Here is a 26,634-nt window from a genome sequence, read left to right on the forward strand (position 1 = left end):
TAAAACAAAACATGAAAAAAAAATTGTGATTATTTTTTAATAAGAGCTTAAAAGGGAATAAAAAGTCGACAACTAAAATAGAATTGGCATGAAATTGTTTGCATTTATCTTTTTTTTTTAATAAAATAATTATGGTTGGATAACAAGATGTGGTTGTGATTGAATCAATGATTATCTTAATCTCATTGATTGATCACGAGAACTTCAACTGACACAGAAATGAGTTTATATATATGTAATAGTGATTATGTGTATGACTCAGAAATATTTTAATATAACATAATTAAAAGAAACAAAATGAAGAAAATAAGTTTAGGAATGTGACGAAACTATAGAATTTGGTGAATGAATAATTGAATTTGTTAAAATAATTAAACAAAAGTCGGATGAAAAAAATAATAATATTGTGCATTTTTCTTATTGGGAATAAGGATATACCAAGCTAACCTTGGTGTTCTATAAAATATGGTAAATAAGGGAAGAGAAATTCAGACCAATAGATAACTTTAACTCGTTTTAAAAAAAAAAATTGATTATAGATATGAATAGTTATTTTGTTTGGATATATCAAATCAAAATTAATCAAACAATCCATGTATTATAAAAAAAATCTAAAAATTTACCAGTTATATTTTTTAAAATAAAATTAATTAAATTCCACTTAATAAAAAATGACATATTAAATTAATTATTTTAAAAATATATATATTTTTGGTGGTAAAGAGTAAATAATGATAATGAAAAACTAATATTGATAAGATATCATTTAAAAAACAAAAATAATTAATAAAAAATAATCGAAACGAACCTCAAATATCCGTAATTATGGGTTTTTATACATTTGCTTGTTTATGAAAGAAATGGCCGAAAAGGTAAATGGGCCCACGACACCAGAGAAGGTTCATAGGCCCATTAACATAATTGGGCTTTGGTCAACGCTTTTCTTATGGTCAATGACCCATTAACGTTGGGAATATATATTTTGGTATTTGATATAAAGATATGTTCGCAGTAAATTGAAAGACTTCCTATAATGATTTAAAAGAAAATTAATTAAAAATAATATTAAAAAAACTGAACCATAATTATTAACAGAAAACAATATATTTTTCATGAAAAAATAAAACTTTTAATTATCCAAAAAATATAATATTTTCTTTTAAGGATGAAAGGCTGAGACACCACGTGCGGTAATGTTCAAAACACGGGCATATTACAAGACAACGAATCTGACGAAAGACATCTTCGAGTGCACGCTGTATGGCCACGTGTACACAAAGTAACAATCCATACCTCTCAATACACGTGCTGTACATATATACATGGACGTAGACGTATGTATATATGTATATAAATATATGCATATACTCCATATGTTTCCGAACGTCCTCTCTCACACGCGTATGTATGTATATATATACATGTACGTATGTATCTGTGCATAAAAGTAATCTATGTTTTGTGTGCGCTCTCACACATCTGTATATATACATGTATTTATGTATCCATATATGCATATACACAGCATATATATGTTCTGTATGTGCTCTCTTGTATGTGTGTATATACATAATACATGCACGTATCTACATGTATGCATATGCACAACATATGGTTTTATATGTGCTCTTATACATTCGGATACATACAGGTACGTATATGTATATACGCATACACAGCATATGTTTTGGATGTATATAGATACAGATGAGCACGTGTTAATGTTTTGTCCAAACGGATATGGTTGGTTCTCTCCATTTGGCAGCTGGCAAAGTATCCAAATAAACCGGTCTGAATTCTAAACCGGTTCGCCGACCGGTTAGACAATCAAAACCATGGATTGTATAAGAAACATTTTTATGCATTTTTTTTAACTGTGTTTTGTAACCATGGTGTCAATAAACACCTATTATTAACTCACTCATTAATCATAAATTTAACTAAAATTTCCAAATATATACCATAATACCAGTTTTGAAACAAATTCGACAAAACAAAAGATAATAATTTTTTAAGAATTTATATAAAAATTTTAAAAAAAAATATTTTTTTTTAAAAATAAATAATTGAGTTAAAAATACCGGAATTAGAATTGACTCGAATGGCAACATTTTCACTGAAATTAATGGAAAAAAAAAACAAATAGGAAGTGTCACAAAAATAATAACAGTAATTTGAATCTGATATAAATTTTAAAAATGTATAATAATATAATAAATTAATTTTGAAAATAATAAAATTAAAACTGAATAGACGACAGAAAATTTTCAATCGCACGTGAAATCAATGTGGAGCAAAGGAAATTGTCAAGGGAGAATAGTAACTAACGAAATATAATAATAAATTTTTTTTTCTAAGTTTTTTAAAAAAATAATAATTTGGAGAAGACAAAGGGACAAAGTGGGCAATGTCCTTATCCACATTTGGGGTTTCATAATTGGGGTCACATGGATGCATGTGATGGCATATAAAGCCAACACCACCATGTTGTTTTCTCCTTTCTCATATGCTTTTGTCTATCTCATTTTGCTTTGTTTGGTTCCTCTACTATGTCTTTGTTATTATTTCTTAGCCTAATTCCTTCTATATATACATACATATTTCATTGTATTTTCCATTTTCTTAAGATTTATTATACCCCCTTATAATATATATATATATATATATAACATTTCATGATTCCTAACTTTGTTTGGGATGATGGATGATAGTGCAATGATTCATATAATTTATGAAAAATTTTAAATGATAATGGAAATTGACCGTACAATGGCCAATGAGAAGCGTACACGTGGAGATTTGTGTTGCAAGCACACGTGCTTGGTCTTAAATTAGGGAGGGAAGATGTTTTCCTAAGAGTCGCTCTTCCTGTTTCCTCCTCTTCTTGTGGGAATCTGTGGTCCATTTTTTTTTTGTCTTTTTTTTATTTATTTTCCCATGTTTATTATTTTTAAATTGATATCCACTTCAATTTTGTATATATCAAAACATAAATATCCATTACTTACCTTAATTGTGGTCATATCATATACGAACACATAACACAGTATTAAATATGACTGCAGACTGTTAAATAAATGCATTTAATAAAGTGTTTATATATATATATATATATTAGATATATTAATAATCTGTTTCAAAATTAGTTTTGGGAGCATGTGAAATTACGACAACAATCTTTTTGACATACACACACAGTATGAACTTCACACTGATTCACATGGACTCCATTTGATGGGTGGGTCCGCCCCCACATGTGCTCTCTCCAAAACTCCATAGCCAAACGGCCCAAACCCTATTTCTATTTTTCATTTTCTATTTAATTCAATTCCGGGTAAATAAATAAATAAAAACATCAATATTTGTAATCAGTTTCCGATGAACAATTTTTTCAATCTATTTTTCTGACCGATTAATTACCTGTGGATTTATAAATCATTTCATTATTTATGATGTCATTTCTTTATTACAACCATTTGAAATAATTTTCTAAGGTTATAACAATGATTTGCAATTCCTTTTAATAATATATTTAGTCATTATTGTTAGGGGAAAAAAGAACTGGGTCTGCACCACTCATTTACAACTAATTACTGAATTTATTAAAATTATAATGATCAAATTATATATATATGAGGAGTTTGATAGATACATATTAAAGTAGGGATTTTTAATATTAGATATTATTCCTTTCTAATACTGTATTTTCTTGTCTGTTAAACAATCTTGGAATCGTGATTAGTTAGTTGGTCTCTTTACATTTTTTTATTATTTAAATTAATTTAATTCCCTATAGAAAATGACTGATTAAGGAGAAAAACAAATAGAAAGAACAAAAGAGGGAAAAAAAAGGAAGCAACGTATAAAAAAAAGTACATGAATTAAATTAATAAAAATCTGGTCGACAAAAACTTGAAAGAAACAGAAAGGCAAAAAAAAAACTAATTAACACGTGGCATATCTAACCGCCGTCAGGCTCCGGTGGCCTGCGGCGGCGGAGATGCGGTAGCTAGGAGTTCGGCGAGAGCTGTCATGGAACGGATTTGCATCTCCAGAGCCGCGATGTAATCGGATGTTTCTTCTAGAAGGTTCGGCACGGAAACTTTCCGGCAACCGGGAACCAACCGCCCGAGGATCTTCAGTTTCCTCTCCACCGTCGATGACCTCGTCCTTGTTGGCCTCTGCGTCACCGTCGCCGGGAACCGTTTGGACCGGTTGTTTCCGGTCGTCTTGGCTTTTTTGTGCTTCCTCAGCCTCGCTCGGGCTCGACTCGCCAGGATCGCTCTGCTCCACCGAGTCGTACCCCGAGCCGACGCCGCGAGTGTTCGGTCCGCCGCATCTCGGATCTCTCTAACCCTGCCGGAGCTTTTACCAGCTTCGTCGGATCTCCGACGAGCTCGGCGGAGGGCTTCGAAGAGCTTTGACGAGTAGATCTGTTGTTCCCGTTCTGTTCTCCATCTCTTCGCGCCACGCCTCGTCTGTTCTTGGCCGGTCGATCGCTGCGTCTCCCCCTCCGACTTCCTCCTCCTCTTCCGGCGAGATTCCGGAGACGTATCTGTGGCCGGTTCGACGGTCGGAACCACAGAATCCAACATCAATCCGACGAGAAAACCAAGTAAAAACACGAATGCTTTTCGAAATCAAGAGAGAGAGAGAGAGAGAGAGAGAGAGAGAGAGAGAGAGAGTTTATGTGTTGGGCTTAGGATGTGGCGATATAGAACCAGAAACAAGAGGTGAAATGAAAAACGCAGCTTTATTTATATTATTATATGTATACACACAGAGGCAGAACCTCCCGGGGTAGAGAGAGATATGTCACAATTAATTACATCTTTGCCCCCCTATTTACCGGTTTTTTTGGATTATTCATTAAAAAATATTTATTTTTAAATTAGTTTGTCCAACTTATTTTTTTGCTATTAAGCTCCCAAAAATTTATGCCTTGATTTGTCCTCTTCTATTATTACAATTTTATCACAAATACTTGAATTCCACCGTTTTAAAAATATTAAAATATGATAATTGAGCCATATATTTTTAAAAATTAATTCCCTTATAAAAATAAACTTTTGGTGTTAAAATCATATGTATTGTTACTGATTACATTTTTTGTGTGCGTAGGATCGAAGGGATTAAACAGGTTTCAACATTAATTAATATTTTATACTATAATGATGGTTGATATGTTACAAAAGTCTAATTCTTAGGTTGAAAGTTTAGACTTTGGACACATTAATTATCATTACTACAAATTAAGCACCTTTTTTTTAGCCAACAATGTTCGAGAACCTAGACAATGCACTAACATGTGGATTTAAAAATTCATTTAAAATAAAATATTTTAATCGTTTTTATGCGAATTTCAGTTAGATATATCATTCTATTAGACAAGAGAAATTTATATTTTCTATTTTATTTCGGTTTCTTTACTATTATTCAGTTTGCATTCAATTAATTTGGTTTTAACCAAGTTGTATTTAATTGGTTTTTAAATTGGGATAGATTCTTACGTATTGTTAGGTTGGATTCAATTTAATTTTGTACATTCGAAAACAATGATAGTGATTAAATAAGAAAAAAAAAATTGAAACCAAATACTAAATAAAAAAGATTTGTTTACAATAAAGTCTTTAGGAGAATCATTGTGTATTTAGATGAAAAGTGTGGTAAGGATTTCATCATGTGGCACATGTTAACTTGTTCATTAAGTCTAATCCAAAGCAGACACACTTTAAAAAAAAATAATATTAAGTCTAATCCAACCAAGAAAAACTTTTTAAACTTGCTCATTAGTTGGTATAAACAAATTAAGTATATATAGATATACTTAATTTAATAGATAAAACCCATAAAAACTTCGAAACTTATAAAATGGTGAAAAATATATTTTTAAATTTTTTGCCTATCAGAATTATATCTCAAACTTATAAAATATGTCATTATAATTCTCAAACTTGTAAGATATATTATGATAATTTTTAAACTGATGTATAAATCAACATCGATACGGTTTGTTCTTACACCAAATAATAAATTTATGAATTATAATAACATATTTTATAAATTTAAAAATTATAATGATATATCTTGCAAGTTTGAGAATAATTTATCTAATAAAAAGTTTAGGATTTTATTTTCCACCATTTTATAAGTTTAGGAATTTTTATGGGTTTTATTCTAATTTAATTATCAGAATATGGTAAAAAATTTTATTGATACTAATCTTTTTTAGATTAAAATATTGATTATTAAATTACAGTTTCAATGTTTTAGTCTTTTTCCTCTAGTGGCTTGCAATTTTCGCAAGGCGGCCTCCAATCGTCATATGAAACATACATATATAGCTTTTGACTTTCGAAACAAAATTAAGGATTTTTTTTTTATAATTAAGTGATGATGATGACATAATTATGGAATTAATTTTGGGTACATATTCTTCTTGAATCGATTTCGCCATTAAATCGTGATTGCTCCTTAATTATAAACGATGCAGCTATTAACGCAGTCGCTGCCTGAAATTTCTATATATAAACATTTTAGGTACCAAATTTTTTTTTGTTCGTAATGTTTTTTTAAAAGAGGAAAATACAAAAAAAAAAAAAAACCAATAATGTAAAATGATATATATATGTATTGGGCATTAATCAAACAAGACACAGTATCTGATACAAAATCAAACTAAAAATGTAATATTATTCTATAATATGGAGAAAACTAGATTTTGGTGCCATATATATATATATATATACACTATTTTATTTTTCGAAAATGGAAACGATGTGTTAGGCAACTAGAGAAAATGGGTTAATAACATATAAAATTCATTATGTAGTTGATGTGTGTGTGTGTATATATATATTTATGTATATATGTGTATATGCATGATAGAAAATAGAAATGGTGGAAATCTTAGGAGAATCAAAGAGGCCCCATGAAGTAGTGAAAGCCAGAGAGGCTTGCCTCCTTCCATCAGACACTGCTTCCATGTCTTTCAGTTTAATTCTATTTGTAATTTGTTTGTGTGTATATGTATATAATATTACATGTATGTATGTATGTATGTATGTATGTATGTATGTATGTATGTATGTATGTATGTATGTATGTATGTATGTATGTATGTATGTATGTATGTATGTATGTATGTATGTATGTATGTATGTATGTATGTATGTATGTATGTATGTATGTATGTATGTATGTATGTATGTATGTATGTATGTATGTATGTATGTGTTACCATGATGCACAAGTGGGATGAGTAGATGTTGCCCACATTGTCAAACCTAGTTAAAGGAAGTCTAATATAATTTAAGTTTGATTTGTAATATTTAAATAAAAAAAGATACTAATAACCAACCAATCTTTAATTAATCTGTTGAACATCGCATTTTAATGGGTCGAATGATGTTCAAATGCTGACCTTATCCTTTTCCGACAACCAATCTTTAATTCCTACAATTGTTGATAAGTACAAATCACTGTAATGTTTGACCACTTTTATTTATTTTATTTCATGGAAATGCTATTAACGTGTGAATATGTCAATTTTAATATAAAAATATTTGATATTCACGCATAGAACCATATATCGTTCAAATTTTATATATATATATCGCAATTCATAAATGTTTTCAAATATCTGATATGATATTTTTGAACATATGTTTTCCAATGCCTTCTAAAAGAGGTTATATTCACGAGAAATTTGTAATATTATGATTGCAGTTTGATTTATATATTAGAATAGAAATGGATATGGGAAATCAAATTAAAACGAAATGAATAACATCATTCGAATCTAACTCTAAATATATTTTGGAAACTATATTTACCGATAAAATTAAATTTTCTTTATAAACATATTTCTTTTCCTAAAATTAAACGGTGTTGGTATAAAATCTGAAAGAATGTAGTTTTTTCAAGAAAAAAAAAATTCCGAACATGAAAAAAACAGAAACCCAAATCATCCACGTCAATTATATAATCTATAATTGAATTCAATCATTCAATATTTACCTACATTTTCAAGAATTATTTGGCATATATAAAACAAAAATGAAATTACTGTATAATTCAATAATCGAGTTATTAGGGTTTTCATTGAATAGAACTTTGAGACCAAATTAATGCATTGTGACAAACAATGTTTTTTGAACTTTTGAGATTTGTCTCATCCTAACTGGCCCACGAATAATTAAAACATAAATAAATTTTCTGGCGATTAGATTAAATTAACTAATTAATTAATTAACGATTTTGGAATCCCTTATCGGATTACAGCTCTAACTTGACAAGCAAGTTATCTAAATTCTAATCTTATCCAACTCTAAGAACCCAAAAAATATCACTAAAAAACAATAAATTAGTACCAATGCAAAAGTCAGATATAATAATATCGTTTTAACTATATCATTAAAAGGGATCAACATTAGAAACCTCGTTTTTTAAAATATTTATAAAACAACAAAAATATATTTTTAGCAAAATTAATTCATTTATAAATCAAAATATATTATTTATAATTTTTTTTTGCTCGATTCATATTTTTTCTTTTTATAGAATCTAAACTGTTTCATGTATAATATTGGGTATATAGACTACTTAGCCTGCCAATACATAAATAATTTTAAAATAATCCTATGTGAATTAAATCTTCCAATTATACTCGAAACATTTCATAGGAAACATTATTTAAATGTTGAAATCTGGATAAATAAAGTAAAACCAATTGCTCACTTTTAAAATAATTTGTATTAAAATTATAAGAACGCGTTTTTTTAGCTGTGATTGGACCGCCTCAAACGGCGGGGTTACGTGGAACCCTAAGATTAATTAGCAATTAAAAAAATGCCAATTAGAATTCCTAATCACATGATAAGGCTTAAGTCTCATCATCAAGAACATGCTTAAAGGTGTTAATAATGATGTTTAGCTGCAAAAATTATTATTTAATAATACATGCATGCTTGTGTTGGGCATAAGTAATGTTTTTTTTTTTTGGTGGGTTGAATTAAGAATTAAAGAAAAAGGATGTTTCGTTCATTGAACCAAAGACATTTGAACACTTCCTTATTTTAATTACGGATTAATCTGTTTAATTAGTCGATGATTAAGATCATAATGACGAAAAGTTGAATATGAGTGGATGCTTTTCGATTACGTCCCATAAAATTGGAACGACTACAAGTAACCAAAATACAATGGAGGGAAGAGGACTTACCATTATCACATAGAAACACATTTCAACAAATGCTTTTGATACAGAAATTGAAAATTTTCAACGATCGAATACTTGGCCGAAGACTAAGCATCGATTGATCCAAAGTATGACGGATCACAAACATGCGGTCTTTTAAGGCTATTGTTCTCTCTAACCATCATATGATGATACGATTGCATCATCGTGATCATATGGTTCAGCGGGCGGCGGGAAGCTGTAGACCGACGGAGGGGGAAGCTCGGGGTTTGATGGTGTAGGCGAACGTTATGTTCTCCGGCGGCGGCTGCGGAGATGAATCCGCCGTAGTATCCTCTTGGAATGGTACCTCGAACTGTAGGGACTGGTACAAGCAAACCTCGTCTTCTTTGCAATAGTATACCTTCCCAAAAAAAAAAACACCACCACCCAATTGGCCTTTTTCTGACGCGAATTCTGGCAGATATTATAGATTCTACGGACAGAACCGGTGAACTAGATTTTGTCTAGATGTGTTTCTCACAAAGAGATCTACTTGTTAAATGCATAGCAAGAGTGAACATTACGATTTTGAAAACATTTTTTCAGTTTCTCCTATTTATGCAATTCTCAAAACCAGAATCAATTGCAGACCCCTTGGTTGGTTGTGTTGAAGGAAACTAAGCGTACCTTGCAATTGATTTTCCCGAGAGAAGCTGAAGCAGAAGATCGTCTGAAATGAAGAACAGCCGAGCCTTCAGGACCGAAATTTCCATCTGTGGGTTCGATCTCGACTGCCTTCTCAGGCTCCACATCAACCACAAATTTGCTTCGTGCTTCCTGTATAACAACAAACAGAGCCTTAATCTTCCATCCATTTCAAAGTTTGTAAATAACTATCATGCAACAGAGGCCATATATCGATTCTAAGTTCAAATTACAATAACCAAAGAGCTTTTGGATAACAGGTTTTCTGAAATTATCTCAAAGTACAGGACGTTAGATGTTTATGATGGGCATGCATGTCAACATTTTCTGATCATACATAAGAAGACTTGTAGAAATTGAAGGAAAGAAAAGAATGAATCAACCTTGGAGAAATGGTAGCCATCGGGTAATGAGATCTTGATATTCAAATCTCCTTCACGGGAAGTAACTGCGTTCACAGTTACAATCTTTGTATCAGCTGAAGCACGTTTCCTCAAACGTCTCAAAGACTTTGGCTTTTGCAGTGGCGGTTGAACGTCCTTCAACTCCAATGTAACAACTTCTGGTTCTTCCTTGTTTATGTCTATGTATCTGATGAGACTATTGTTTGTATCAGCTATGAAGAGCCTTCCTGAAATAATAAGAAACAGTTTCCACCATGAAGATCTATTTTGTGTGTTATGTTGTTAATTGGAATAAGAGATGGGCAAATGCAATTACCGGTTTCAGCTAGAACAAGACCTGCTGGTTCTGAAAGCTGAAGCAGCCAGGAAAAAAAGGTATTTTGTTACAGAATCAAACATGTTCAGTTCTATGGATTGTTCATTATTATGTAAAAGAGTTCAGTCAATAGAGCCCCGACCTGGGATACAATGGCATTTCCATCCTTGAAACCGGCTTTTCCTGTTCCGGCTACTGTAACGACACGTTTACTAACGGGGTCAAGCTTCTTGATCTACACATCAAGTGTACACCAAATATAAAAAACAGTTCCATGATCAGTTGTTTCCAATTATTTACAAATCTATCAAAGTCGAAACCCTAAATCTAATTCTTCCTAAGACACTTAGTTAATGTGAGACCAGACGAAGCCAAGGCTGTGAGATTATTGACTGATCTATGTTAGCCGTACGATATAATTTACCTTGTGGTTATAGCTATCAGCTATATATACTTGGCCGTCCTTTGTGCATAAAACACCTAATGGATGTTGAAGGAGCACTTCTGTTCCCACACCGTCATGATCTCCGAACTGTTCCAAGACACTTCTGTGTTAGATATTTGACTCAACGGAAGATTCGAAAAACGATTGATTTTCATGAGAAGTCTCAATTTTGTTAATGTTTCTCAGAGATGAATTTTGAATAAAATGAGCTATGGAAGAGCCATATAGTTTAAATCATTGAAAATAAAAATATAAGCGTTTGTTTGGAAGCAGAAAATATGGATTTCTTGAAAGAAAAAGAAACGAAAAACTCTGCTTTTGCAGCTGTTAGTATCTTTTTTTGTTTTTCTATTAAGTTATTTACACAAATTTAGCAGAGGCATTCCATCTAAAAACCTTTGAGAAATTGCACAATCTCACTTTTGAATGTTTTCTAGATCAAAGAAAGTTATTGAAAACAATATATAGATCTTTGATCAGTTTAACATCAATTACCTTGAAAAGATTATCAGCGAAAAACGGGTCACCTCCGACGAGCAATCTAGATCCTCCTGTTTTAAGATCAATGGCCCGAATCGAACTGCTTTCGCTATCAGCAATATATGCTTCCTTCAAACCTACAATCACAGAACACAAGAGCTTAGCCTTAGAACTTGTAACAAAACATGAGAAATCTCAGTTTGCCATTACCAGGGCTTATCGAAATTCCTGAAGGCTGAGCGAATGATGTGTTTTGAGAGCTGCATTGGCGGTATATACCATAAGATAAGCAGATGGAATTGAGTGAAAATTTCAGAAATATGTAAACTCAGGCTCTCATGTATGTACATATATATATATATATATATACATATATAAAGTACCTAGACCCGTTCAAGTTTCGTTCATATCCATCTCCACTGAAAGCTCTAGCAACGCCGTCAAGCACATTATATTCCCAAATCTGATGCTGACCCGCCATTGCAATGTAAACCTTCTCATTAAACGGCTCAAAACAGACGTCCCAAGGTGAATTCAGAAGCTGAAAAATTTTAAGACAAGCATCATTCTCTCATTAAAGAAACTACCATCTTAAACCCGTAGAGAAAAGTATATCTTTGTATGTAACACATGCCTTTATGGTTCTAAAATGCAAGGTAGAGTGTCAAAGATGCGAGAATCTTCTTTGTGGTTGGATGAAGCTACTACCGGCTACCGTAGATCAATAACCTAACATTTTTTGTTTTCTATTGCATCTGTTTGTTGATAGACTCAAGTTTCCCACCTGAATGGATCAGAAAGCAAGAACACAATTTTTTTGAATTCTGAATTCCACCGTGCAAAAGTAAAGAGAATTCCCCACAAAGGCATTGGATTAGAAAAACATAAAGGTGTATTCTGTGAGAGTATACTGCATGTTCTAAGTTCTAGACTCTTACAACTATGTGGAACAGAACCAGAACTGACACAAGCTTCGCATCAGGCAAGCCGATACACTCTACCTTCTTAATGTCTCTGTCCTATGAAAAAAAGCTTGAACTAATAATGGATGAAGAAGCTGAAGTTACAAGTTCAAGCTTCTTACCTGTGAGTTTCCTTTTCCGCCACCTTTGTAGTCTGAGCCTTTGGTTCCATTTCCAGCTAGAGTACGCACAGTCTCATTGACAAAATCAATCTCCCTAAGAAAGGACAAATAGCCTAAGTTTTAAGATTCATTTGCAAAATGTTTTGCTAAAACGAAATACCCAAAAAACGTTCCGGACATCAATTATTTGCACTGAGTTCACACATACAGAAACACACAGGCAAGAATCAAATCAGCTTAAGATTCATTTGGAAAATGTTCCGCCTGAAAATTACAAATTTTGTCTAAAACTATCAAATATTTGTACTGATGAGTGCGAGCACGGGTGCGCACCGCACACACACACAAGAAGAGTCAAAATCCAAAAGAAAGCCTGAGAAGTTAGTATTGCTTTTTAAAGAAACAAACTTGCACTCAACCAAGCAATTAGTTAAACAAAAACAATCTGATGTTTTTTCCACAGAAATAAAAGAAAAAAAATGAGATCACTCAAAGTTAAAAGGCCGGGAAAAACAAAGAAGATCTGATGCATATACATACCTCAAAGCATGATTCTCAGTGTCTGCAACATAGAGGAGATTCTTCTTTGCATTATAAGCAAGTCCCTGAACACAAATACAATATTACGCCGCGTTAACAATATAGCTTCAGTTAGCGCCTAATGACTTCATACAAGTGTTAACAATATAGCTTCAGTTAGCGCCTAATGAGGACTTATACAAAGTGAGATCATAGAACCTGAGGACGGTTGAATGTGGCATCTTCAAAGGAACCATCTCGCAGGCCTTCTTCTCCCGTGCTTCCAATTTGGACAATAAAATTTCCCTGTAGATCGGTTACAACCTGAAAAGGACAGAAGATTGATATTAGGTAAAATCCAGATTGTGATAGGGAAGTTATAGGAAAGACTAAAATGATCACCTATGTGATCAAATCTGTTGCTTCAAATATGAATCCCCAAAACCACTCTTAGAACATTGTTATCATTGTTTAAAAATGATTTATACACCTATAAAAACTGAATACAGCGAAGACAAGAAGAACCAGATTAAGTTTCTAAAATGGAAAAAAAATTTAAATTGAGATTTCTGAAAAGCCTAAATCTCAAGAATCATTCCACATAAAAACTGAACATATATGCAAACTTAAGTAAAAATACCAAGAACAACATATCCAGGAAAATTGCTAACTCTAGATGGGAACCCTGGATTTTGCTTGGAAGAACAGAGTTCGGCCGCAAAATTGCTAAGGCTTGCAAATAGATTGTTTGCACTTAAAATCCATTTAGAAATCCCGAAAAAGACAAAAAAGAAACATCATTCCAAGATTCTCCAAGAAAATGGAAACCTTTTAGCCAGTAGGTTCTACATCAAAATGGACAGAAAGAGATAAAGACGTGATGACATACGATACGGTTATGGTTACTGTCTGAGATGAATAGCCGGTTATTAAGGGTGTCGATCGCCAACTTCCCGGGAAATTTCAATGGAGAAGCGACCAAGCGAGGATCGTTATCTTTCTCCAAACGTATAGGCAGTGGAGTGTTGTCTAACATCTTCTTGCCACCATAATACGTAAGAGCCGCTGCCACCAAGTTGTCGAGATCCTTCACAAAGAACACACCAATGAATCATAAATTCATAATGCGTGTTTTTTTTAATGTGAAACATATCGATTAGAGTATTCTTTTCTGGGAAGAAATTATGAAGTATCCAGTTTTTTGGTGTCGTCATTGGATTTTTGGAAAGAAATAGCAAAACTACACAATTCAGAAATTTGCTGCTAAATCAAAGACGGTTTTCGGACAAAGTCCACTAAATTAAATTCTTGTTCCTTTTTTTTTTCCCGCAAATTTTGTGTCTGAATCGATTCCTCCAGTCAGTTCAGATTCCATTTATGTTTTGCATGTTTGGGCCTTTGAGATTTAAATCTTTAATTGAGCATACTGTTTCGCTACTTTGATGATATCTCCATTCCTTGTCCCTTTTTTCCTTTTCAGAATGTTTCTGTAAGTTTCTTTCTATATAAATCGTCTCGAGTTACATATTTTGCGAGGAGAAAATACTTTACCTTGCGGTGACCTTCGCCAGAAATTTGTGCAATAAGTTTGCCATTTGGAGAAACGACGGCCAACGTTGGCCATGAGTTAATACCGAGCTCTCGCCATAAGTTCATTTCTCCATCATTAACAACCTTAAAAGTGTAACAGAAGTAGTATGAGATTAGCCCTGATTACCATCATTGAATAAGCTCTAAGACTAATTGAAAAGACAGAATAACCAAAAGTAGAAAAAAGGCTAATTCGAAGGCTAAACCATGCACTTCTACACAAAAAAAACTGAATATCAAAAGGACTAAACTGAGTTGCTTGAGTTATGCAGTTTCTAGGAAAGAAAAGTATTGCTCCATTTATTTATTTTTCTCTGATCTTTTAGTTCAGCGAGAAAAAAACTAAGTAATTGCCAAGCAACCAGTTCCGCGGCTAGTTGAGATGAATTTAAGGATGTTCCAACTTTTGAACAGGGAAATTACCGGGTGGCTGATCTCATAGCGTAGAACTGCATTCCGTATGGCTTCTAGATCCTTCTCGTTATCAAACTTAGCCGAATGTACACCCACAACAGTCAACTGTACATAGCATATTAATTCAAAAGAAAACCCTTTGATCATCCTTGTAAAATTCGAATATCTCAGAGATCCACAAGAACATAAGACAGTAGCACTAAGAAGGCACTGACCGGCATGTCCTTGTACTTTTTCTCAAGAAACTCCAAATCGGGTAATACATGCATGCAGTTTATGCAGCAGTAAGTCCAAAAATCAAGCAGAACCACTTTTCCTTTCAAATCCTGCTCATCAGAAGACAGGAGGTGTTAAGAAACCGATGTCTAGTTTGTTAAAGAAGTAACACAAGGCCAAGCAGAATCAGAAAGCAAGGATTTTCCATAAATAGTATGTTTAAGGATTGAAATAGACAATTGCTCTGTGCAAAACTTGTGAGAATTTACCCGACGCAATTGGAGAGGAGCACTGTTCAGCCAGTCAAGTTTAGATGGAAATTCTGGCACAGTTGTAGCTGTTCCCCTAGTAATACATTAAATAGCATCGCACAACACAGTTATCAGAGAAGATTATCCAAAGTCATGAACAGATTGGAAGCAAATTGTTCGAGATAATTATTCACACTGTTGGAAAACAATCCATTCCCTAAAAGCACTGTATAACCACAGAATTTCTCTGTAGAGTACAATATGCAAAAGTGTACCTAAATCTGAAGTCATAAAGCATCCTTCAGAATTATGTTGTTTGGCTTTCAAGATTCACACATTCACCAAATAATTTAGTTTACTCATTATCTCTTTTTAACTGAAAGGATATCAAGGAGAAGTTTGTTCCCACACAGATCTTAAGACCTAACCTATATCTATCTATATAGACAACTCTTCTGTTAGCTTCTTTGGAATGTCCGGTTAAGCCCGCCTATTAAACCATGAAATTACCTTTTAGATTATCTCCTCAACCTATAGAAACATTATGTTTGAGATAACACAAAACTGTTTCACAATTGATAATGGAGGTAACCTTATACGTCAGTCCATATTACATAATTATCCATACATTAACGATCTAGTACTCAATTTCTCACCTGCTCTCAAGATCAGCAATGTAATCCACAAATTGTTGGACCCTGTTGTATCTTGTCTCACCTAGAAGTTGAGAAAACCCGGTGGCTTCCGTTCAATACAGATCCAACATCGATGAAAGCAATTAAAGAATGTTCTTTAGATAACTTCTACTATATGAAAATCCCTTTAATCTTTCCTGTTGTTGTTAAACTTGTTAATGCAAGACATTGTTACTTTGAGTTTAGAACAAAGGCAATACATATTTTGGACCATTTAGATTTTGATGTGCAAGTTATGTATTAATTATACAGATCGTATTTGAAAGGCTTAGTTGATCAGTAGATACCAAAGAGCAAGGTTAGCTATATGAAAAATCGCATTAGTTTGGAACTACACAAGAATCCTTTCATCAATCTAAACTCGACTATTAGTTAAAACAACTACAGAACAGTTTCGTGTAGGTATGAACAGAGAATCATAATCATGTGTTCATAAACAATGATGTTACATAAAATCCCCAGTATAAAGCATGCTATGCAGTATTTATATCGGTTAAGGAACTAATGCAAATTTATTTTTCACAGTTCCTGTTCTATCGGTCGCCTACTGACACAAGATGTTTTACATTGGTTATAATCTAAGATAACCACTACGGAAAACTTATACAAAGCTATGGTAAAAAATTGAGACAAAAGTTTGGGCACAATGCAAACCTTGGTTCTGTGCAAAAGATGGACTTTTTGCACCAAAAATTGCATTCCATACAGCTTTTGGAGAAGCATATTGCATTGCCTACGCTAAAACAGCAAATCACCACAATTAAAAGCTCCGAGAATATTAATTTTCTCGAGAGAATCTTTTCACTTTTTACCTTCCAGTTTGTGACGGTAAAGTAAAGACAAGAAAGAGCAATGCCAAGGCTCCCATATCTCACTATATCTCTCCGAGAACCCTGAAACCTGTCCATAAGTCACATCTGCAGTCTCAAGCACATGAAACTTTCCATATACTCACCCTCAATCATTGTTTCTAAATTTCTATATTCTTCATTATTGTGACATCCAAAGCTTTGCAAAGACGCATCCACGCACACAAAATATCTCTTTCATATGAATGATGTAAGTACCAGAGCTTCAGTTCTCAAAAAAATTTGAATCCTATATCAATTGCTTCAGGACATCCCTAAACCTCTTGCACGAGGAAAACCATAAGCTTGAAAGCCAAATGACTCTTTAAGTTTTATGCTTTAAGGAACCTGCCTTACCCGTTACCTTTGGTTCTGTCACCACTGGTTTTTCCTTCAAGCATTTTCGTGGAATTTTCTGCATCAGTACTAAAGCATTCAGTTCCATGTAACATCTCATTGCAATTCTGATCTTCATAAGTGCTCAAGCAATGAAAGAGAAAATGCTGAAACGTGGAATCTACTCTGAACTTGATCAAGAACACTTAGCAGATTCAGATATGAACATTCAGTGTATTGTCATTACAAAGAATGCACTCTTGTTTCAAAGCTTCCGGAAGGGTTAAACCTGAGATAAGTACATTAGAAATGGACAATGTTTTGCAGCGAATTTCTTCAGACTACATACTCATAGAATCTGAGCCACCAGTGAGAATGTCATCAAGAGAAATATTTCCAATATTGTCTCGGATAATTGATGGACCAGCATCCTTAAGAGTTTCTTCTGACAAAGTAGTTTTTACGGCTATACATCTGCAAGGAAAGAGACAGAATGCTGATCAATTTTGAAATAGACAAACAATCCGAACCCAAAACTGGGAAGAATAAAACCCAAAAAGAGAGTCTCAAGTTCACAAATGTCGGAGAAGCCAAGAGCAAACTAACTCTACATTGTTTACCACTATGTCCCTTGCACTTTCAAACCTACAGATGATATTTTTCTAGATGCACCAGAATTCAAACATTTATAATACTCTGATAACCATAAACCACCACACGAAGGAAGATTCAAGTGATCATAATACAACAATCTAAACACTTTGTAAAGGCATCCAAATTTGAACTGTCATAGACTGAAAGCTCTCACAAGTACTCAAACTTTACTTAGTTAAGCATGAATATTATGATAAGCTTTTCCTGGTGTGTGACAGGCCAAGGAGAAGAAGGGCAGAAATGGAATAAGCTGACGAGGAGAGAGACGATCAAAAAGAGAGAAGCAGAATTAAAGGGAGGATCATGTGTGCTGTGAGGGTGAGATTCCTTAGGGTGGTTATCACATATACATACATATTAGCTGCTTGTATAGGTTGTTTAATCCAACTCAATGGTGTGTTAGTGGGTTGGTTATATATATAGTTAGCGTCTTCTTCTACAATGGGTATCGAAGAACTTGAGTCTCTTGTGTGAGGGTGAGAGGGTGTGCCTCTTGGTAAACAATTGTAATTCTCTGTTTTGAGGAATACAATTGGTATTTTATACATATATTCTATCTATATCCTATCATATTAAAGGTAACAAAATATCAAAAAGCATAACTACTAATACTATTTAATGAACGAGTCCGACATCTATATAGATATTGTAAAAGAAAAAACCCTAATGTTTTCTCCCAAAACAGAATTTAAGAAATACCAATAGTCACGATTAAGAAGAAAAAACATGAAGGATCTATGAGGACAAAGAATTCTAAGTTGAAATGATCTACGGAAAAGGGTAGTTTGGAGCTACAACTGTGAAATTTGCCTAAAAGTTCATCCCAGGTCAGAAGAACACTTTCACAGGTGTGTTGCACAAATCTTTTACTCAAAATCATTGAGACAATGCAAAGATTTGACATTTCAAAACATATAACTTTTAGTAGATTTTGTAATGTATCAACAAGTACCTCATTTTTGCAGCTTTGGCAGCCTGAACTCCAGCAAGCGCATCTTCAATAACAATACACTATAAAACGATACCAAAGAAGTTAACTTTGAAGCAGTTATCACAATGATTATACTAACAAAATGGAGATATAAGCTATTTTAAAGATTAAGCAAGTAAAAAAGTATATGATAAGATTTAGGCAATTATACATTGTGGTTATAAACTGTAATTCATGTATATGGAAGAGTTTTTAAGCTCTAAGGCACTTTATGTTCTTTTTTTCCCTATGAGATCCAACCATAAGAAACAAAATTAGTGAATACACATTGAATTGAAAAACTTGTCTGAATCATTCAAGAATCATGGGTCGAGCTTGTGTTTACTTTCTCAATGATTTGATATGAAAGATCTTGTGTGCTAAGTTCTGTGTATGTGATTCTATGTGGTATTCGTAAAGTTCCTATGATTTACCTCACTTGGTGGAACATCCAAGATCTTTGCAGCAGCCAAGAAAATATCAGGAGCAGGTTTCAGATTCTCAAAGGCATCAGCGGAAACAATGGCATCAAACCTGATTATGAGCACCATAGGCATATAGTGATAAGAAATTCCATAGTGTAGAAAAGATAATTCTTCTGTTTGTAAAATACATTAATGAAGAAAAATCCCTAAAAAGGTATTTAAAATAAGAGACAAGAAAATAGACAAAGATAATTAAAATGACACTGGATTAAAGTGAAACATCTTTCAAAACTCAAAAACCAACTCTTCAAAAAAAAATTCCCAAGCTGATAATTGAGCACAAAAAGGTGTAATAAGTATAGAAACTGGATCTAATAAAGAAATGTAACCAAGAGCAAGACGCAATTAGGAGACAGGTTCCAAACATAATTGAGAATGGTCCCAAATACAGACAAAACGTGTCTAAAGACAACCAAAGAACAAAAGATATTTGAAGCATACTCAACAGAACGAGACTTCAGGCTTACATGGACAATGGCAAACCAGCGGCAGTGAGGTTTGTGTCGACTTTGATACGGTCAGCACTCGAGGCAACAGCGACTTTTAGACCTTTGTTCTTACACTGTTTCAACAATTCCATAACATCAAGTTCTCACAAGAAATGAAACCACAAAATTCCAAAACTCGATTTGGGTACTTCTCACCTGAGTAACAAGCTCAAGAGCTCCTGGAAATCCAATTCCCGATTCTGGCTTTGCGTACTAAAATGGATAAAAGAACATGATTAAGTGATTACCTGGTCCAAGAACTTGAACAAAGAAATCACAGACTCTGATCAGTGGAATACATGGAAAAGGGTGCATAGCTTTTCAAAGTGGTGTCCCACTTGATGGCTGACCTAACAGGCTCGGTTATAAAACAAATGTGACAGAGCATGACATGATCTCAGACAAGACCATCATGCCTCAAATGCTAAGAAACTATAACAGCTTGAAGGGACCATGGACAGGACTATGTCAGGCATGAGGCACCACAGAAGTAACCAAGACCATTCAAGCACTATTAGGTCCGGGTCTTGGTCACGTTCTCTTCATAACAACATCAAGAACTTTGTACTCGAGTCTATCAGATAGTAGATAATGCACGACACATTTATTATCCTAACTATACTCCTGCCGGTAATTACTTGGATATGTGTGAGATTCGTTGTTTGCACATCTCTGACAACTGTGAAAGAATGGCAGCCCATCAATACCAAAATTTATTTCACATCAATCATTATGTTTTCTAATCAATTACCAAGAACACTTGCCTATGCTATTTGCAAATACACAATAATAGGAGAGCTTACCTTATCGAGATATATTTCAAAGAATCTCTTTTTGGCTGTCTCGGGATCAAAACCTTCTACCCCTTTAACCGAAGCAACACCTCCTAGGAATTTGGCTTCACCTGCAAATAACCAAACCGATATAAGGTTAAAAATTATTACTTGACATAGTCAGTTTACATCTCCAACCACTTAACCATCCTAAAAGAATTCAGCTTTGACGCCGACTGGTGATGTCTTGGAAGCTTATGGGAGATGATGAGAATAGCACAAAAGTACTTAAACTAGTCAATCTGTTCAAACTCGAATAAATTCAGAATCTTATAAAGAAATCTCATATAGTCTCTCAGAAAATTGCTACTGCTGCTTAAATGCTACTACATTGCAATCTAAACAAGAGTCACAATGAAAAGGAAAAAACGGCGATTTTTCCACCAAAAGAAAGAGATTATCAAAACATTGACATGGTTAAAGAAAAAAAACTGCAATTTTAAGGACCAATTTGGACAATGTCGAATAAAAATATGTATTCATCCGAAAATGCACACCAAAAATGGAAAGAAGAAACAGTATTGCGACAGTCTAAATGACGAAATTTGTTAGAAAAGGACAACAGATCAGCAGCAAAGTGCCAATTAAATCACTCAAACCAGATTCATCTACTTCATTTCAGTTCTGGATTACTAAAATTTCCACAATTTTACTTTTATACTCTGAATCAAAATCCTAAACCCAGTCTCCATGAATCTAATCGGAAGCAATCTTCTTTACTGATTCAAACGCCAAGCCCATATCCCAATCGATAAAAGCATGGATTTTGAAACCTAGAAACTCGAACTAAATCGTTAACACCATCAAACAAAAAAATCGATTAAAAATTAGGGTACCAATCTGACTAATACTATAAGAAGAAAGGGGCTAGCCAAAACCTTTCCCGTTTCGTCCCCTCGTAAGTTTACCTGTTCCCATGAAAGGCACAAAATCCTCGACTGTGACTTCAACTCCCATCTCGGTGAAAACATCCACGGCGGCTCGTCTGGAGAGCTCCTCGCTGTTGCAAAGCACACCGTCCATGTCAAAGAGCACCGCCGAAACCTTCCCCGCATCCTCCGCCGCAAGCGTCACCGGAGCACTCTTCTCCGCTACGCTCACCATAAACTCCGTTCTACCCAAAAGAACTCCACCTCTAGGGCCCAATTTCACCAAAGAGGATGCTCTCGAAATGGGATGCGACCCGCTTGGTCTGGTTGAAGAGCTGATAATGTAAGAAACTCTAGTCGATTGCGGGAAAATTGAAGGAGTAGAAGAGAGGCACCAGAGTCTCAGCGCCATCGAATTTCCTTCCTTTTTTTTTTCTCTTCTAATCGATTCGACTGTTTGTTTTTGTTTACAAGTGGCGGGTGTTTATTCATCCGTCGAGGGCGTTTTGGTCATTTGACACTTGAGTGACTTTTGTGGCTAAGAACAATTCTGAGAAACATATCCTCAAGAACAGAACCTACATTTGCATTCTGCGAGACAAAACAGAGAGAGACTGATCACAATCACATAACCATCAATGGGCATTCACCTGATCGGTTGCTTCCTCCGCAAGAAATAATTCATATGATTTCCATTTATTCGCACTGTAGCCATTTCCATTACATACAGACTTCCAGTCATGTTCTTCTAACCTCTTTACCAATCACAAATTTTTCTGTAAGCAGAAGCATTTTACTTACGCATATGGGATTCAACACTTCGTATATACACAAACACAAGAGAGCAAATGCCTCAGAGCTTCAAAGAGGCAGTGAGAGTGTCCGACCTTATCCTTTAATAGACTTGTAGCATTGCAGACTGCAGAGTGGGAGATTCGACTTCGAGTCTCTGTATTTGTACGGATTCTTACAACTTGGACCAACACACTTCTCCCTCGGCGGAGGATAGCTGTTTCATCACGCCCCGGAAAAGAAAAACACACCGTCAAAACCCGACTCTAATTGTTTTTTTTTTTCAAATGTGAATCGGGTATCATACCTGTGAGGCCGGGAATCGAATATAGAAGGCAATCCCACTTCGTCCGGGAAAGTTATGACGGTTCCCGAAGGACCCATCACCCATTTCACGGTTTCCGACTGTCGGGCTATCGCATTTGCAGCCTTCTCCTGCACCAAAATCGCGTCAGATATTGCAGTTTCCGCTTATATGATGTAGGGGCGAGCCTCAACACCCCATATCTGCGAGTTCGCTGGTACCCGTCTCACGGTCACGGGTACCCGGCATGCGGGAGCTCGGCGACAAATGAGGCCGAGCACGGATTCGGATGAGATGGGGAACCCAGACTGCGGGTCCAGTTTCACTGTTGAGTGACGGTTACCCACGGATATCCACCAAGGTGTGAAATCTAGGTCTATTTTTCATGTAAAATATCATTATATCCCTGATAGGCCAACTCAGATCAACAGAAATTTGCAGATGTTCACGAATTCGGTACCGACCGTCGGCCGAAGCCGAGACCGATCCGTCATACAACCCATGGGGCAAGACCGAGGTCGGATACCCCACAAACTCGGGTAACCGACCTGAGTCCACCCCTAATATGATGTAGTATCTTTGATAAAACTAGCTCGAGATAAAATACATGAATTCGGGTTTGTTTTTCACCTTAGCCTTCTCTTCTTGGCGTTTCTTGATCTTGTCTTCCCTCTTCTTTCTGCTAGAGTCTTGCCCCAATATCTTCCTGATTGCCTCAGCCTGTTGTTGATAGATATACATCAAGAATTGAATGCAAGTTTGATATGATCTTCACATAATTTTCAGAACCGAAACCGAAAACAAAAACAAAAACGGCGACGATAAACCTCGGATTCTCTAGCCGCCTTTTCCACTTGCAGTTTCCGTCTCTGAGCAGCCTCTGCTTTCTTCAGTTGCTGTTCAACTTCCAGTGGTGTCTCTTTTCGCCCTGGAAAACCCGACAAAACACGGCAAATTCAAGCCAACAATTGCATTTTTTCTTGTTTCTCACACTTGAATTCCATTTAAGAAGGAAAAAAATGTCGGGTTTGCATAAAACTCACTTCTAGGCGGAGCAGGAGGCAGCCCATCGGGAAACTCGATCAGATTTCTGCTAAATCCAGAACGTTGTCGGGTAGTCACAGTCGTCTTCTTATTCCCCGGTCCAACATCCGAAACCGCTTCTAATTCCTCGTCTCCCTCTTCCTTGTCCTCAACATAATCAATATCATCGGATAATCTTCCCGTCTTATTCCTCTTACCTGGCTTGCCCGGTAAACCTTCGGCATCTCGTTTCATCACATTAGAAAGCTTCTTATGTTTCTTGCTTCTTCCTTCTTCATCATCGTCATTATCATCATCGTCATCCAAAGAAAGAACCTTTGCCATTTTCACCCTTCTGAGGAACCGAATTTCTTCATCGTCGTAGTCCTCAGTTCCATCAAGTTCCTCCTCACCAAGAACACGTCGTTTAGAAATCCGATTGCTTTTACGGATTGGCTGATACACGTTGATTTCATTACCACCACTGGATGCTCTAACATTGGATGAATCCGTTTTCCTTACACTGTTCCATGAAATTCCTCTAAACTTAGTGGATCGATCTTCAAATGTGTCCTGTAAGTAAATACTTCGATGAGATAATATCCAATCACATCTAATGTGATTTGAAGTTCAACCAAAAAAACTAGAAGTATCAAAGTCAGAACCCGAACTCATAGATTCAAACACAAGGTCTGGACGAGATTCAAGAAATAAACTCGAAATTATTACCATTTGCTCAATGAAGAAGTTTCCAGGAAGAGAACGAAAAATCCTAAATAGAATCTGAACTTGTAAGATACCAATAGTATGAACTAGGAAAAAAACTTCGATAAAAGAAAATTATACGAGAAATTGTGAAATTTGAAACTTTAAACTTTCGGAAAGAAATTCGATATAACCTGACCCATCTGCCGTAGCTGCGAGGCATCAGAAGATACACGAGAAGATTCCGTTGAAACAACACCTGATGCAGAATTAGCGTCTAAAGTTTTGGTTAAACCGCCAACTTTGAGCTTAACCTTCTTGACCGTATTCTCCGCCCAACTGCCAGCTTGCTGCTCTGAACCGTTACTAGAGGCTTTGTGATTACCCGTCGGGACATTAAACCCTCCACCCGGTCCATCTTGGTTACTTCCTCGGAAAGAACCATTCGTTGAACCTTCATCTGATTCCACATTTTCCCTCTCTTCGATCTTATTCACATTCTGCACAGATAAAAACGAGGAAAAATGCCATATAACCACACCAATGAGTTAAAATGTCATAAAAAAAATACATGAATTTTGAAACTCTAAACAGAAACACATCAATTAGTCAAATTCTGTCGATTTGCTATCAACAGACAAGCCACGTCTTCGTCCAGATGACGGAAATCCTTACTGGATTAACGTCTGTATGTAGGAAATTGGCAATATTTGGTTAATTGATGTGTTTTCCTTGGTGTTTCAAAATTCAGGTATTTCATACACAACATCAAGCCAACGCTTTACAAAACTATACACTCGGGCAATCCACCACCGAACCAAAGCTTTCAACAGTTTCAGGATTATTGTTATCTTATTACGAAGACTGACGCAGAGTTCCGTCCTTATCTTACATTATCAGAGGTTGGTGTGGATGACAAGGATGAACCGTCATGTAACTGTGGCTCACTCCAAGGCCGACGCAGAGTGTTACTTCTCTTCTTCCTCGCTCCACTGCTCATGCTGCTAAACCCTAGACCTCCCAGACCTTCCATGGTGACTATTGCAGACCAAACCAGAGATTAGAAGGGCTTAACCGAACAATTCAGTCTTAAACCAACATTAACAACAAACACGCAACAAAAATTAAAGCAACGAATATACAAAAAGAGAGAGAAAGAAGAAGAAAGCTGGTTTCTAATAACCAAATCAAAGTCAGCTGTTCTAAAGCAGAATTAGGGTTCAAGGTCTTGAAGTTTGAATTTCAGCCACTCAAATTCAACATAGCAGAAACAAACCAAGACGTGGGTTCTATTCAATGGTTTCGAGTTTGATCGCGTCAATCACAGAAAATGATTTTCCAACAAGAAAAAAGAATTCTCGTACCCTTTTTACCCGGAGGGAAAAACAAATCAGGAAAGAACTAACCTTGCTGATACGTAAGCCGTTCCAAGGATCTGAGTTTCGAATGTGAATTCCAGCAGGAACATGGACAGGACTATGTCAGGCATGAGGCACCACAGAAGTAACCAAGACCATTCAAGCACTATTAGGTCCGGGTCTTGGTCACGTTCTCTTCATAACAACATCAAGAACTTTGTACTCGAGTCTATCAGATAGTAGATAATGCACGACACATTTATTATCCTAACTATACTCCTGCCGGTAATTACTTGGATATGTGTGAGATTCGTTGTTTGCACATCTCTGACAACTGTGAAAGAATGGCAGCCCATCAATACCAAAATTTATTTCACATCAATCATTATGTTTTCTAATCAATTACCAAGAACACTTGCCTATGCTATTTGCAAATACACAATAATAGGAGAGCTTACCTTATCGAGATATATTTCAAAGAATCTCTTTTTGGCTGTCTCGGGATCAAAACCTTCTACCCCTTTAACCGAAGGAATCCGGAGTTCGAAACGATTTACCAGTAAGTTTCCGCCAAATCGAGCGAGATGATGAACCCTTTGAGAATTAGGGTTTAGGTTTTGGAAAACTTGGAGAAGAACCCCCGAAAAGCTCGATGCTTTTCTCCTTGGG

The 26,634-nt window shown here is 35.1% G+C and overlaps 3 protein-coding genes across 4 annotated transcripts; all 3 read right to left on the reverse strand.

The window, feature by feature from the left end:
* Nucleotides 1-3,793: 3,793 nt before the first annotated feature.
* LOC104820593 (transcription factor bHLH149-like) lies at nucleotides 3,794-4,734 on the reverse strand. The gene has a single exon (XM_010551102.1). The coding sequence runs from the start codon at nucleotides 4,593-4,595 to the stop codon at nucleotides 3,972-3,974; it is 624 nt and encodes a 207-aa protein (XP_010549404.1). The 5' UTR covers nucleotides 4,596-4,734; the 3' UTR covers nucleotides 3,794-3,971.
* A 4,407-nt stretch (nucleotides 4,735-9,141) lies between these two features.
* Nucleotides 9,142-22,213, reverse strand: LOC104820617 (NHL repeat-containing protein 2). Its single transcript, XM_010551134.1, has 28 exons — nucleotides 21,823-22,213; nucleotides 20,885-20,985; nucleotides 20,238-20,294; nucleotides 20,061-20,155; nucleotides 19,543-19,642; nucleotides 19,091-19,149; nucleotides 17,834-17,958; nucleotides 17,506-17,563; nucleotides 17,113-17,200; nucleotides 16,955-17,033; nucleotides 16,262-16,322; nucleotides 15,624-15,699; nucleotides 15,354-15,464; nucleotides 15,148-15,243; nucleotides 14,686-14,808; nucleotides 14,024-14,221; nucleotides 13,354-13,458; nucleotides 13,156-13,220; nucleotides 12,616-12,709; nucleotides 11,915-12,072; nucleotides 11,742-11,791; nucleotides 11,547-11,668; nucleotides 11,031-11,138; nucleotides 10,749-10,841; nucleotides 10,607-10,643; nucleotides 10,270-10,517; nucleotides 9,869-10,018; nucleotides 9,142-9,602 (listed from the first exon to the last, which is right to left on the reverse strand). Exons 1-28 carry the CDS (start codon nucleotides 22,193-22,195, stop codon nucleotides 9,420-9,422), a joined length of 3,213 nt encoding a protein of 1,070 aa, XP_010549436.1. The 5' UTR covers nucleotides 22,196-22,213; the 3' UTR covers nucleotides 9,142-9,419.
* A 69-nt stretch (nucleotides 22,214-22,282) lies between these two features.
* Nucleotides 22,283-26,079, reverse strand: LOC104820603. 2 transcript variants are annotated; one of them, XM_010551122.1, is made up of 9 exons: nucleotides 26,014-26,079; nucleotides 25,500-25,645; nucleotides 24,802-25,107; nucleotides 23,923-24,475; nucleotides 23,707-23,807; nucleotides 23,510-23,599; nucleotides 22,883-23,010; nucleotides 22,671-22,792; nucleotides 22,283-22,374 (listed from the first exon to the last, which is right to left on the reverse strand). In XM_010551122.1, exons 2-8 carry the CDS (start codon nucleotides 25,638-25,640, stop codon nucleotides 22,672-22,674), a joined length of 1,440 nt encoding a protein of 479 aa, XP_010549424.1. In that variant the 5' UTR covers nucleotides 25,641-25,645; nucleotides 26,014-26,079; the 3' UTR covers nucleotides 22,283-22,374; nucleotide 22,671. The 2 variants fall into 2 exon arrangements, with proteins under 2 accessions (XP_010549424.1, XP_010549416.1); XM_010551114.1 differs by lacking the exon at nucleotides 22,283-22,374 and having other exon boundaries at nucleotides 22,456-22,792.
* Between the last annotated feature and the right edge of the window lie 555 nt (nucleotides 26,080-26,634).

Source organism: Tarenaya hassleriana, unplaced genomic scaffold, assembly GCF_000463585.1.
Source record: "Tarenaya hassleriana unplaced genomic scaffold, ASM46358v1 Cleome1, whole genome shotgun sequence".
NCBI classification, from domain to species: Eukaryota; Viridiplantae; Streptophyta; class Magnoliopsida; order Brassicales; family Cleomaceae; genus Tarenaya; species Tarenaya hassleriana.